The 14305-nt window shown below is 46.2% G+C and overlaps 2 protein-coding genes across 3 annotated transcripts in view; one reads left to right on the forward strand and one right to left on the reverse strand.

Moving 5' to 3' along the window:
- Window positions 1-10700, reverse strand: part of SUDS3 (SDS3 homolog, SIN3A corepressor complex component) — a 29158-nt gene extending 18458 nt beyond the window's left edge. Inside the window, exons 1-6 of the mRNA XM_081122988.1 lie at window positions 10079-10700; window positions 8131-8200; window positions 5928-5983; window positions 4210-4281; window positions 1502-1521; window positions 106-262 (exon numbers count right to left, since the gene is read on the reverse strand). Of these exons, the coding sequence (XP_080979114.1) occupies window positions 106-262; window positions 1502-1521; window positions 4210-4281; window positions 5928-5983; window positions 8131-8200; window positions 10079-10457 (754 nt within the window). The 5' untranslated portion in view covers window positions 10458-10700. The remainder of the gene's footprint in view (window positions 1-105; window positions 263-1501; window positions 1522-4209; window positions 4282-5927; window positions 5984-8130; window positions 8201-10078) is intronic.
- Window positions 10701-13707: 3007 nt separating this feature from the next.
- Window positions 13708-14305, forward strand: part of TAOK3 (TAO kinase 3) — a 104221-nt gene continuing 103623 nt past the window's right edge. For both annotated transcript variants that reach the window (XM_081122594.1, XM_081122596.1), the window contains exon 1: window positions 13708-14015. The gene's annotated coding sequence lies outside the window, so the exon portion shown is untranslated. The remainder of the gene's footprint in view (window positions 14016-14305) is intronic.

Raw genomic sequence — 14305 nt, forward strand, 5'->3', positions numbered from 1 at the left:
CTCCATTCTGATGAGATACTGAGACATAAGACAGGAGTTAACCGGGCTTCCATCGCCCCCCAGGCCCTGCCTCAGGCCTCCCAGGACCCTCTGGTGCTTTCCTACCTCCAGTCAGTTCCATTGTTAGCTTTTCATTTTCAATCATTTTCTTCTTTTCTTCTAGCTCAGCAATTAGGTTCTCTTTCAGCTCAACCTTCTTGTCTTCAAATTCTTTCACTGCTGCCTTCTTTTCTTTAATGTAATTTCTTTCCACTTGTTCAGTCTGAGCAAAAGAAAAACAGAATAGGGTACATGGCCCCGGCAGCCAGGGCTCTACCTTGAAGTCTGGCCCTGCACCCAAAAGCAAAGAAAATACCTTTACTAGAAATATGAGAAATAGGTGCACTCGCACAACCCCGCAGTCACTGGGTCTCTGGGAGCCAGCTTTCCAATGAATGCGTGAACTCAAACCACACAACTTGTTTGTTTTTGTGAGTATACCTCACTTGCTACTCAGGTATTTCATCTCTTCCACAGCTTGTATTTTATGGCTTGTGTGTTTAAATAGAACATTAATTCCTCAAAGATAGTAAATAAACCCTTTAAGGACACAATTTCAAAGGAGAACAGTACATTCCAGATGAAATATCTATATTCAAAATTAACTGAGTCAAGATGGCAGGAGTTACTGTATGTTTTGATACCGTATGCTCTGACAGTAAGATAAAGATCAACCAGAGTAGATCATTTATTAGGTGTCTGAACCCCAAAGTGTTGAACACTGAAATTATACTGAATAAAAATTGCATAAACATTCATTTTCTCAATCTCACCAGGGGGCTTATGGTGGGCAGTGGCTATGGATTGTGTGATCCTTCAGGATGTGACTGTGTGTGCCGCACTGACTTGAGTACGAAATGGTTTCCAATAATGTGGTTCTGATAGACCATGACCTTCTCACATTCATGTGTGGCTCTGATAAACTCACCCCCCCACCCCCACACACATGCCATCCCAGGGGCAGTACACCATTCAAGATTCAGGCCCTCACCTCTGTACCAAAGCTCTGTGCTTCACACAGAACCAGCACCGGATGTCTGCTGAATGAAAGAAAAGTTTTAATCCGTCTTTCCTGCTGATACAGAGTCTCAGCTGTAAAACTGAACTATTGGGCCAATTCAGAAATTGGGGCCTTTGAGGACCAACATAATAAATTATGAGGCCACTATAATTCAGACATACTCCCAAGTAGCTTTAATGTGAGATCAAAGTCAACAAGAAAGCCGTGAGGGGTGAGTGTCCCCTAGTCCCCTGTGACAGAGGCTACCCAACAAACAAATGAATAGATGGGATTTCTGAATTGAGACCAAATGTCCTTTCATCAAACAGAACAGTGACAAAGGCTTCCAGCTGGAGGCTTCCCAACTGTCTATTTGGTGATAGAAGGAAGGGCCACCAATTGGGAGAGCAAGATCCCAGTTTGAGAAAGAGCCTGCAAACCCAGAAGATCTGTGATACTTACTTCCAGCTGGAGGAAGAGTTCTGAAAGAGACAAAACGTGCAATTAGATTCGCTAGGCTGTGTCACCTTTCTAGAGAGTGTGTTAGGATTCATTTAGGAGCAGTAATTGCTTTTTGAAAGCACGATTACCCAGAGCAAATGTTTTCATCAGTAAAGTGCTGATATACATGAAGGGGAAGGATGCAGGAAGCACTTGTGTCTACTTAAAAGTTGGCCCTGCATAGCATCAGCTTTGGCAGTTCTGCCCAAGGGCAAAAACAAGCAGCAGGAACCAAACTACCTTGACAAAATAAAAATAAAAGTTATCCCTTTTTTCACTCCATACCTATCCTCCAACAGTCCTACAGAGCAGGATGAGTCAGGAAGAAGCAATGCAGTTACTCCAGAAAGAGTCAATATTGACGTTTTTAAAGCCTTGTGTGTCAGGCTCTGTGTGGTAAGGAAGGACAGTCCCCGAGTACTCAGAGGGCAGAGGTTCTGAGCCCTCCTGGGCTTTGCTCTCAGGCCACCAAGCCTCTGTTCATGGACATGCCTCCACCAGCAATGCCCTCAGGTCTGATTCATTTCCAAGTTTCAGATCTAATGCAGCCACCTCCAACAAGCCTCTCCTGAGGACCCTTTACTCACCATCCACTCTTAGACACCTGAAAGTATCTACCCGACAGTATTCAAGAGTTTATTTAGCACCCTCTGCGTGCCAGGCAACTAGCAACTGTTAATCCAGCAGCTTCCTCCACCACTAGATTGAAAGACCCTCTGCAAAACCCAGGACTTGGAACAAAAAGGTCCCTGGCTTCTGATCTTTCCTGGGTGACAATGGAGCTGCTGCATAAGGTCCACAAAGAACATTGGCCGACCAACAACTGCAGGGGGTGCTGTTCACATTTCACTATGGTCTCCTTTGCAAATCTGATAAATCCTATGAATCCATTCCCCCCATTAAAAAAATCACATGTGCACACATTCACACATACATCTTAAGATTTTGAGAGTCTCAGATACTCCAGGTTAAGAATCTAGATGTCAAATAACAGTTGTTGAGTGAGAAAATTAACTGAAGGACAGGCCACTCATTCTTTTCTAACCCCTGAACACTCTGATCACTGGGAATCCCTGGGCACACGAACACAGGCACACCCAGTCCAACATGCTCACTCCTGTGATCACTTTGGAATTGGGCCACTCATGAACAGGTCAAACATCTGAAGTCTGTGCCATCCTGAGAAATCACGCTTGCACAGACAAGTCAAACTGACAATTAGCACTCAGAGTTGGTGGTGGTGGTTTTAGTTAAAGCAGCCAGACAGACACAACTAAAGCAGGTGGGTTTTCTCTGCATGGAATGTGCTTTTTAAAGCTCAAGCCATGACTAATTAAGGAGCTCTTCTGCATTTTTGTGGGGGTGGGGTATGTTTAGGAAAGATCACACGAGGACAGAACTGAGAGTGGAATTAAGAAAAACAACTCCATACTCACCCTGCAGTTCTAGCTTAAGAAAAATGACTCACATTAATTTTCTTTCCTTACATCTTAAACCAATTCCATGAGGTACGTTCCCCTCTATGATGGGGAAACTGAGGCTCCAAGAGCAAATACCTGCTACAGGCATAAGACCTAAAGTGATGGAAGACCCAGACCTAGGACCTCACTCTCCATGGCACTACCTCCTTTCCCTACTAAAGAAGAACTCTAGGAAAAGGGTTGAGGACTTTAAAGATGGGGTGTGGGAAGAGTAATCATAGGGGCAGGAGGGATGTAGGTGGGTAGAATGCTAATGGCTATATCTCCACTGTCCCAGCACCCCTCACATCCTTCAGCTCCTTTTCTATCTGCTGGTGTCCACTGAACATCTACTCACTGAGGGAGAGAAAGAAGGGTTCCATCAACAGAAAGCTGGGAAGTCACTGGATCAGAAAGTAAGAGGACAGCACCCAGACCTCATTTTAAAACCCGACGTTACTTTTACCACTGCAGGAATAAACACCATGCTGGCACTCAAAATGCTGGCTGATGAGAAGCTTCAAAATTTAACACAAAAGATTTCCTGTAAACACAGCAATCTGTGTTTACACACACTCAACAGTCATCACATCTTACTTTTTCTATGATTCTTAATTTAACTTATAATGTTCCTTCATTTATGCTTTTGGATATCTTTTGTCAGTGAAACAGCGCATTTCCTTAAGTCAAGGACAATGTCTTACACTACTTTATATTGCTAACAGAACTTAGATGTAGCAGATGCTCAACAAATCTTTGTTGAATGAATACATTTACTGTGTACAACAGACCAAAAGCGTATTCTTTTTCTCTAAATGTTTATAATACATTTAAAAGATGTCCTCCCAGAGCACAGAATACCAGAAGCAGAAAACTCAAAACAGGAGTAAAACAACCTACAATCCTTTTCCATGTCAGCTCCTCTGATCGTCCCTTAAGCCAGCCATGCAGGCCCAAGAAAGAATGCGCAATTCTTGGGGCACCAGGGGGGATACCCTGACTGCAAGGAGCCTCTACTATCAGCCTTGAGTATGGCCACTGGGAAAAAGATGAAGCATTTCACATAACTGCACCTTTGAAGTCTCTCTTCCCTGAAACGCCCCCTCAGTGCCATATCTGAGACATGTGGGGAAGAGCTCCCGCGCCCGCAGCGCACCGACGGGCTGGGGGGGAGCACGCAGGCGGCACAGCCTGCTGAGGGCGTCTTACCCGCATTGCGCAGCCTCTCCTTGTACTGCTGGTCCAGCTTCTTCATCCTCCTCTGGTACTCCTGCAGCGTGCCTGGTAGTGAGGATTACAACAAAGTCACCTTGAAGACATGCCCTCGGTCTTGGTCCCTACAGGTACTTTCCAGCACCAACAGCGACTGTCTTAGTAACATCAGAAAGAAACGCAAACCGCAAAAAGGCACACGCAGAGCTAAGTGGACTCTGGCTCCCAACCAAGACACGGCAGAAGTCACCGCAATGCAGTGGGCTGACACCCTCCAGAGCGAGCGAGGGGTCAGAGAAAGGCGCAGGCAACTTGAGAGATTCTGATCACCTGTCGCTACAGTTTGAGTCAACGAGCTTTCCTTTCCTGGGAAAACTTCTCTCTCTTTCTATAAGCTAAGGTCTAGATCACTGCCATCTAGAACTGTCTCTGCAATCATGGGTATGTTCTATGTTGCACTGTCCAATATGGTAGCCACTAGTCACACGTGGCTACGAAGCACTTGAAATGTGGCTAATGCAACTAAGAATCAAATTATTAATTTTATTTAATATAAATAGCTACACGTGGCTAGTGATAATACTGGACAGCTCAGGTTTTGAGTCCTACCAAATCCCTACTCATTTCATTGCTCTTCCCAAAAGCTGCTCATTATGAGGGTCCCAATTAGTGTGGGAAGTGTTTCCTAATCATAATGCTTTAGTCAGACATACAGGGTTGGCCAAAAGTAGGCTTATAGTTGTAAGTATGCAAAACACAGAGTTTATTCTTATATTATTTTCCATATGAACAACTGTAAACCTACTTTTGCCCCACCCTGTATTAGCAGCATCTTTTTCAAAATCCCCCACTCAACCATGCCTTCCTTACAGACTTGCCAGAGTAGAATGTATTTCTTTCTCTGGCGATAGTTCCATTATCATGGAAAGAAAAAATAAAAATAAATTTAAAAAGATGTGTGATTGCAACTCATGGGAACATTTTCACTGTTAAGCAGAAATCAACACAAGACGGAACAGTCCAAGCAATGAAAGTACCCAGTAGAAAAGCAGTTTCACTGATGAGGGGACTCCACAAAATGAAGCCAAAGAGCTAATGGCAGCAGCTAACTGTCCCTGAGCTCTCACAGTGTGCTGGACAGTGCTAGTCATTCTTTGCACATAATCTCACACACTGTCTTTTTTTTTTTCATTTTGTAGATCAGAAAACAAATTAAGCAAGACCAAGGGATATGCCCAAGGTCAAATCTCTAGAAAGCAGTGACGCTGGGATTCAAACCCATGGTGAGACTCAAGAGCCTGTGCTCTTAACCCCCATGCTGAACTGCTTTTAGCAGAAAGGCAGTATTCAACAAGACACGATCCATTTTTAATTTACCAAGTAAAAAAGAGAAAACAAAGTAAGGAAAATCCACAGTTCATTAGTATTTAGTTTAGTGCAACTTTACTTTTTGGAAACATCATCACTCCTACAAAATGTCCAGCTGTAGGCACAGTGATATTCAGTTCATGCTCTACAGAAGGCCCTAAGTGACATTCAAAATGGCTTGAAAATCAAACTTACTGACAGAAGACAGCAAGATGTACACTGACACAGCTAAAATCAGCCCCACCAAATTGTAAATCACTCCAACAGAGAAGTGAAATACACAGATTTCAAAGGTTTGCAATATTAAGAAGTATATTTAGACATGAAGGATTAAATCGCACACCAACCTTCCTGCAGTTGTTGCAACTGTCTCTTGAGAGAAGCCAGTTTATCCTGATACATCCTGTAAAGAAAGGAAAGCCACACTGAAAGACAAAAACATTCAGTACTCAATTCCAAAATAATCTACACACAGAAATTATTACCTGGGTTGTTACAGAAATGTCATCAGTATCCTTTAGCTGTTTAAAATGTACCAGCAGCTAAAGGGATCAGAAAGGGACAAGGATTCTGTGTGCTTGAATCCTATCCCAATTTTGTAGATTCTTCTGTTATCCCACCTTTAGAGAATCAGTCTAAAATCTACAAACATGAATGGACATGCAGATTTTGATAAATAAGTGGCAATGATAAAGAGTTAGGCAAGAACATACAAAGAAAATTTCAAAGTGTGAGGCCATTTCCTTCTAGATTTACAAGATAAGTAAAACACACACAAATGTAGGAAAGGCATTAAACATGGCTCATATCTCAACTCTACAATTAGATTATAAGTTCCAAAGAGGCAAGATTATGCCTTCAGCACATTTTTCTGTATAGTAGCATTGCCGTGTAAGCACTAAGTTAATAAATCTTCATGTCATTTTTAAAAGCACTACTTTTTTAGGATCAGAAAAATAATAGTAATTCAGTACCAAAAGTTAAAATGCATGATTTATTTTCAGCCCCAGCTGGATAAGAACACATAGCACACATAAAGCAAAAGAACCTGGTGTGTTATTTTTTTTCCTCTCACAGTGACTGAGCTATAGGCAATTATACACTCTGGCAAGTCTGTTTGAATGGTAGATTTCACATGTAAATCACAATTCAGCAATATTTTTATTTCTCCCTGAAAAACACCCCCAATTTCGAAAACAAGATTTGCAACCTGAAAAAAACCCAAAACCCACTATCCTACAGATAACAGGCACAACAGCATTTTGCTTGGTCAAATAAAGCCTGCAAATACCCCCAACTATCTACAGGTTAAGGAAGAAGCAGGCAGAATCTGAGAATTACTCAGCGTGTCTGATTCTTTTAGGAAAATTTTGATATACTCTCAGTGCTCGCCTTGAAGCACGCAAGGAATTCCATTTTAATCAAAACTATTTATCGTCAAATATTAAGGGGCACATTCTTTAAAAGACTGTCTCTAAAGAATTTTGAAACGTGTCAAGTACAGGAGGGAATGGGTATGTAAACTGCACACAAGAAGTCAGTATATGGAACCCAGCATACTAAATTTTCCACCATGGAATTCTCAGTCTGTCTCTGAAAGGGAATATTAACACACTGAAGAAGTAAAAACAACAAAAAATTCAGATTTGGAAAAAGAATAGGCATGTGAGAATACATTTCAAATGGGTCAAGGTAAATCAGTAAAAAGCCTAAAGAGAATAAAAATAATTTTTTTAAAAAAAAGCAAGCACAGTGTCAAGGATGAAGCTATGGGAAAAATCACATGAAGTTAACTTTCCTTTATTCAGCAGCACTGGTCAGATTTTAACTGAATTACCTCTTCAGGTTCCAAAGGTTGAAAAGAATGACAGAATTCAGAGAATGGTCACAAAACATTTGCAAATAAGATCTATAAGGAAAGGAAATGTGGACCATCTAGTTTATAGATTTTAAAGTCAAATCAAGAACCTCAAAATACACTCAACAAATACTTATTGGTATGGTTTTTTATACTGTCTTGCATCCATGTTTACAATAAAAGTGAGTGGTTTTAGTTTCTCTGGGCATACTTAGCTGTGGCTCTGTTGAAGACAATGAGAAGGCTAGGGTGTGAACGTGTGATAAATGGAAAGTGCACTGGAGCAGGAATCCTGCTCTCCAAACCTGGTCACCCTGAGCTCTCCAGAATCTAGCACACCATCTAGCATGTAGATAATGCCAGGTGGGGTCATGCCTATCTGAGAACCAAGTAGCTGTGAAACCCTCTCTGATGGTTTTCACAGCTTAGAAAAAAAAGTGAGAAACGGTTCTCTCCTGTTATATGGCCTCATTCCCTGGGGAACACTCCTTCAAGGTTCTTTCTAGCATATCTTCAAAAGATTCTTAAAACAGGAAGACTGGTTTAATGTAACAAATTTAAAGGGGGGGAGGATTGCACACATATACATGGTCCCTGGAAGCACTATGGTCAAAGCCATACACACAAGATCACTCTAGAGATTTTCTTGTTAATTCTATATTCCAAAAAGGAAATCTAAAAATCATACTCACTGTTCCTTCATTTCTACATAGTCGTCTTCATCATGCTTTGCCAGGTCAGTTTCGCTAGCATCCTCAGTGTCTAAGTAAAATCAGGAAAGAAGGATTTGTTAAAATCATTCACAGAGTTGATTATCACCTGACACACTTAATAAACTTCTCGATTTATAAAAAACAACAACAACAAAAAAAGAATAATAATTCCGGTCAATGCAGGCCTGAGTGAAGCCATCACTTAAAAAAATGTTACTTCAAAAAAGAAAATGCCATTTCCAACTCCTAAACAGTCAGATTTACGCAAAGAGCTTGCCTTCACCTCAAGTGCAGCCAGAGAACAGGGTGCATCAGACACAGGCAGTCATGGTCAAGGCTGCTGCTGCTGCAGGACACTGGCAGTTCAGGAAAAGGAGATGTGGGTGTAAGACTGGAAAACTACAGGCAGACAAGCCTTGGTCACTACTCCAAGACAACCTACCATGTACATTCTCTTCTGGTATATGCCTAGTTTGCACTCTTAACAGATTTTTCGTCACATATATACAAAGGAGAATCCGAATCAATGAACTGAACTCTAATAACTGAAATATTTTCAAAGTTACAACTACAGGGAGACAAGATGTTCACACGGAAACTTTCAGTACATTTTAAACACTGTTCTTAGAATAAGCAAAGGGCTGGTCAACATCCCTACCTAAGGGGGAGAAAAAAATCAATTTTTGCCTCACTGCTCCCCCTTGTGGGCATTAAAAGCGGTACAAGTGACAAATGACCCCCATTCAAAATTTCTGGATAAGCCTAGTCTACAAACATGGCTAAACCAAACGCAGTTAGCTCCTTCAACGTCACATCTGCATATGCAGCTGCCTTTTTAAAGGCTGTTACAAGTCCAATTCTCTACAAACCCTTCTGCCCTCCTTCAGTCAAGAGACCTTCACCGAGTTCCTGTCCCGAGCCAGCCACAGCACTTGGCACTTGGGGAACTGAGATGAATAAAACATACTCGTTTTCAGGTAGCTGGTCTGGCCTTTTGCTCCACAGCCCTATTTTCTGCCAAAACACCCCACCCATCTATTGGTCTCTCTCTCCTCTTTCTCCCCTCCAGCCACGCTCCTTCAATCCCTCGGAAAACAGTGTTCCTCACACTTGCCGAAGTGTAAAACCCAGTTCCAAAAGCAAGCCTCTGAGAGGCAGTAACGATCATGCAAAGAGCGTGGAACTTCAAAACACAACCCCTGGGCACCATTAAGCAAACTCAAACCCCTTCCTTCCCTCTCCACCCCCCACCCCCCGGGTGTCCGTTTCCCCACAGGTGAAAAAAAAACTAAGTTATTTCCTGAGGAGCAGGCTTTAAGGTGCCAGTACAATAATACTTGCTCTCATTCAATCCTCACACCTGCACTCGGGAGCCCGGAATGTGTTGTATTTGCTGGAGAAATCGAGGCTCGCTAAGCTTAAGCAAGTTATCTACGGTCAAAAGGTGGGTTAAGGGAGCCAAATTTAGACCTGCATCTAACGCTGCCAGGTCCCATAGTAAGTCTGACTAAAGCATCCCCCCCACCCCCGCCCGGGGGAGGAGGAGGGGGGCGGGTAGAGGGTTGGGAGCAAGCAACCTGGGAACCCGGAGGCCCAACGGCTTTGCTCTAATCCCGTCGGGAACTAAACGGGGAGAGGCACTCAATAGATGGCTTTCTCTTTCCAACCCGGGAAGACCAGAGACGGCGGGGGAAACGAGGAGCAGAACCTGTGACAACAGCTCCCTGAGGCCCTCCTTCCCTTAACTGTAGGGTACAAAGCACCCAGAGCTTCCCCGACCCCTGAACAGGTGGGGGGGGGGGGGCTCCCCGGAGCCGCGGCTCTCCCCGCGGCCCCTCCAGCCCACCCCAAGCCCCGGAGGTGGCGCCGCCCCTCTCCCGAGCAGCCCCAGCCCTCCCCGGGCTGCCCAGCGAGCTAAAGGACGCGCCTTCATCCGACTCGCGGCCCCGGCAGCTGCGCTCGTCGTCCTCGGCGCTCTCCAGCTCCTCGTCTTCCTCAGGATAATACTCCGGAGCCGGCGGCGCTCCAGTCGGGGCCGGGGCCGGCGCCAACAGCCCCGCGGCACTCATGTCGCCTCTGACAACAGCTGAGCGGGCCACCCGAGGACGGCGGCCACCCGCCCTGCGGACTCGACGCCGGCCAAGCAGCGCCCTAGGGAGCGACCAACTTGAGAAGCCGGAGCCGCGGCGACCTCTTCTCCGTCTTCGAAAATCAACCCCCCTCGCGCCCGCGCTGGGCAGTGGGGGCCTCGCCCCGGCGGCAACTTCCGGGTCGAGAGCTGCCTGAGGACCGCCTGACTCAGCCATCCTTCGGGAAACGGAGAGGCCGCCGGACTCCTCCTTCGCCTTAACCCCAGCCCCTTCATCGCCGCCTTAAACTCCTCAACGGATAACGGGTAAGGGCGGAGACGGAATCTCTAGAGTTAGGCAAATCCATGGGCAGGCCTGGTCTCGGCGAGGACCCTGGAGCTCAGGGGGACCCCGACTTCCGGAAACAGCCGCCAGGCGGCGCGTGGGGTCGGAGCTAAAGCTGGGATTGTTAGCGGCGTGAGAGGCAGAGGGTTTGCAGGGCTGGTGGTCTTCTCCTTCAGCAGCTGGACGACATGAAACCTAGACATCTAGAATGTGCGTGACCATCCCGAAGGAAAGGCACCTAGTTCCTCCCCTGACGAGTTGAAGCTTTATTGAGAACTGAAATAAAGACAAGGATGCTGGCATTCCAACCTGGAGACAGGAAAGCGGTATTCTCCCAGTCTCTGGGAGTCTTTTCTATTGGTATAGGTTTATTCAATAAGATGTTATCCCGATTTTACAGATGAGAAAAGAGCTGCCACTTGGCTAAAAAATCAATAAATAACGTCCAGTCGGCCTTGTCTAGACTCTCATCGAGCCATGCCTCCTACTGTGCAGCTGCCTCATACTTCTTAGAATATTCGTTTTTTCAAAAGGTGGTGCCCCCCCCCCCAATCTAGTAACTTGCTAACCAGCTCTCAGCTGGCACATTTGCCTACAGGAAGTTCATTAGGCTAATTTAAGGAAGATACTATGTGGAAACAGAAAATGAGAGAGGAATCTCTGCATGAATTGATTTGTGTGATCCCTTCTGAATAGCAGGGGATGCAGTGTTACAAGCTTTGCTTAATGAACAAATTTAGGATGTCCCTGCTCTAGTTGTGTGTAGCAAGAAAAGGCATAAGGAAAAAGACTCAGGTGTTTCATGGATTATCCAAAGCAACCCTACTCTCTATGTTGCACCAAGTCTCCATAGAAAAAGTAACTCACCAGTAGTAAAGTTGAGCGCCCTGTAAAAAGGGTGGAATCTGATATTCTGATTCTCAGATCCTTTGTGACCGAATTTATCTCTAAACTGGCCCCCACAGAGATGCTCAAAGTGCAAAACCTTATTCTCATCCTGTTTATTTTAACTTTGCTTATTTTCTGTTTTGTCTTCATTAAAATGTTGGCTGTATTTGAGAGGGATTTTTTTTCCTCCCAACAAAACTCAAGAATTTCCAGAATGGAATGCTGCAGTGTCTTTCCAGGAGTTAGGAGATCTTCTGAAGCTCCTTCTAAATAAAAGTCATTTTCGGGGCTCACCGAAGGCCCCCCATTTGCATATAAACTAAGATTTCAGAACCGTCTCTTGTCCAAAGGATGACATCATTTTCTTTCTTTATGCTGTTAGGTCACATCTAAATTATTTGTAATCAACTAGATTGAGCAACTTGAGTTCCTATCAGTAACAGTAATCGTAGACCAGAAAAAGCACCAACATTTTAGAAATTAGAGTCCGTCGTTACAATGAATCGAAAAAGAAAAGAGTTGATTTCATTGCTAATTGGCTTCCTCTCGAGGCACTTGGGTTTTTATCGTATGTTTTATTTCTGTTTTCCCGATTGCAAATAACATCTGTTAATAGTCACGCATTTCTTTTTTACATGAATAGATGCAACTGAACACGTGGATGCTGAAAACTCACCCCATTTCTTCCAATCCATATTCCCAACTTCAGAATTGCTAAGATGAGCTCTTAATACTCTTTAGAGGAGGAGGGCCTAGCTATTTTAATATAACGATTTTGGACAGTCTTTCTAGGCCCATAGAAATCAAGTTCTCTCAAAAATGAAGTTTTACCACCTTGAAACGTCCTGGCGTCCCTTCCCCAAATGGCATGCAGCCACCCTGCTTCAGAACTAATGGTAAAGTCCTACCAGCCCCATTTTCACAGGCCCTCTTTGCCCCCCCTAACCCTCAGACTTTAAAGGGGACCATCTTAACTGAAATGGGGTGTGATTTTAAAACACTAGGCGAAGTACAGTGTTTAGGACGCAAATGTTGTCAATGGGACTTAACCAAAAAGAAAGAATTAATGGTAGAGAGTTTTCTGAGCGCAAAGGCCCTATATACACAATCTGACAAGGCTTAGGGTCAAATCGTGCTTCTGAAATGAAACCATTTCTTCCTAAAACACCGAATTGTCAAAGTCCATAAACTTTGGGGCTTAGGGGATGCGAGTAGCAGTTTTCGGTTTCCTGTATTGTTTCATCAACATATTCCAAATGTCACCAAAAAATAGAAAGAATGGCTCTGCGTAGCACGATGCACTTTCACCCCTGGCAGGCACCATCTTTCACCCTGGGGTCAAGATGGGTCCCCGGTTATCACAGGTTGCACTTGGGTCAAAGTTTATTATACTTTGCCCATTCGTTCACACAGGACCTTTAAAACATGTGGCCCTGAAAAAGAATGTGTTGAACAGGCTTGCTGAGACCTCGCTGAAGCTATCAGGGTTTCCCCCGACCAGACAGTTCCTGTTCCGCCTGTAATGATTACCAAAACCCACCAACTGATTCCTCCTAAAAGCTCTGTCCTTGCACCTATCGAGGGGGCCCCCCACCCGCGGGGGACGTTTAGCTGTGCCGAGCACGCATCTAGTCTGTAGATTTCTTTTACCCAAGAGCATTAAACTGACGTCTGTTGGACGCCATACGAGGCAGGGCAAGCCCCTTGACAAAGATAGGAAAAAAACAGTTTAAATCCAAGAAATATTAACAAGTCGTGGGGGGGGGGGCGACATCAGTTTCTGGCAGAATTACTCAGAAGGTGTGGAAGGTCTAGCGGAAGCATGGGGTCCTCCTCGGAGGCTCTAACATGGTGGTCCAGGGGAGTCCCAGAGGGCCTCGGCCTCTGGGAGTCTCCCAAGAAAAGTAAAGGCGCGGGGAGGAGTGCCCTGAACTTTGACCGCCGCGCTGCACAAACAAACAAAAAAAAAGACCGCACCCCAGGCGGGCCCGTGGGTAACTGAAGTGGCCAGGTCTTCCGCGTCCGAGGAAGCCCCGCCCCGCCCCGTCCCGCCCACAGTCAGCTCGGCCAATCCTCAGGCGCCATCGACCGCTCGGCTTCGCAGGCACCTTCAATCGAGTGCCTATATCCGGCCCCAGGCCTGTGCCTCGAGATCAAGGGAGGTCAGTAGAGAGCCTATCAGAGTCGAGCTGGGGGCGTGGCCGAGGGGGTACGGGGTGGGCGGGCTGAGACCGTGGGGCGGAGCGCGCTCGGCGCAGTCGGGTGCGATTGGCCACCCCTGGCAAGAGCCGCACCTCGGACAGCAGCAGCGGCGGCGGCCCCCGGAGGGTCCGTGAGGCGCCCGGCGGTGGCGGCGGCGGCGGCGGCGGGGTCCTGCGTGAGAGAGTGGGACGCGACGCAGAGACCGCGGACAGAGGCGCCGCGCGGCCGGCCCGTGCACTCGGCGACGGGACTCACGGATCTTCCAGGGGACCAGGGCTGAAAAGCGACTCGGGAACAAGTGTGGGAGAGGAAGCGGCGGCGGCGGCGACGCCGGGCCGGGGTGGTGACAGCAGGTCTGAGGTGAGAGCACCGGGGCGCGGGGCTGTGACAGCGCGAGCCTAGGCGAGGGGACCCTGGGCGGGATGAGGTGGGCGAGGACCCGAGTGAGGGGAGTTCCGGGAGCGGGTTTGACAGTCCGGACTGTGGAGAGCGGACCCCAAGAGGAGCTGAGGCAGAGCGTCTGAGGGGTCGGGACCCTAGAGGGGCAGGGGACGTGAGCCTGAGGGGGTCAGGGACAGCAGGTCTGACGAGAGGGGACCCCGAGAGGCAGCGGGACGGCGGGTCTGAAGAGAAGGGACCCCGAGAGGGAG

The sequence above is a fragment of the Miniopterus schreibersii genome (genome assembly GCF_964146895.1).
Source record: "Miniopterus schreibersii genome assembly, chromosome: 20".
NCBI classification, from domain to species: Eukaryota; Metazoa; Chordata; class Mammalia; order Chiroptera; family Miniopteridae; genus Miniopterus; species Miniopterus schreibersii.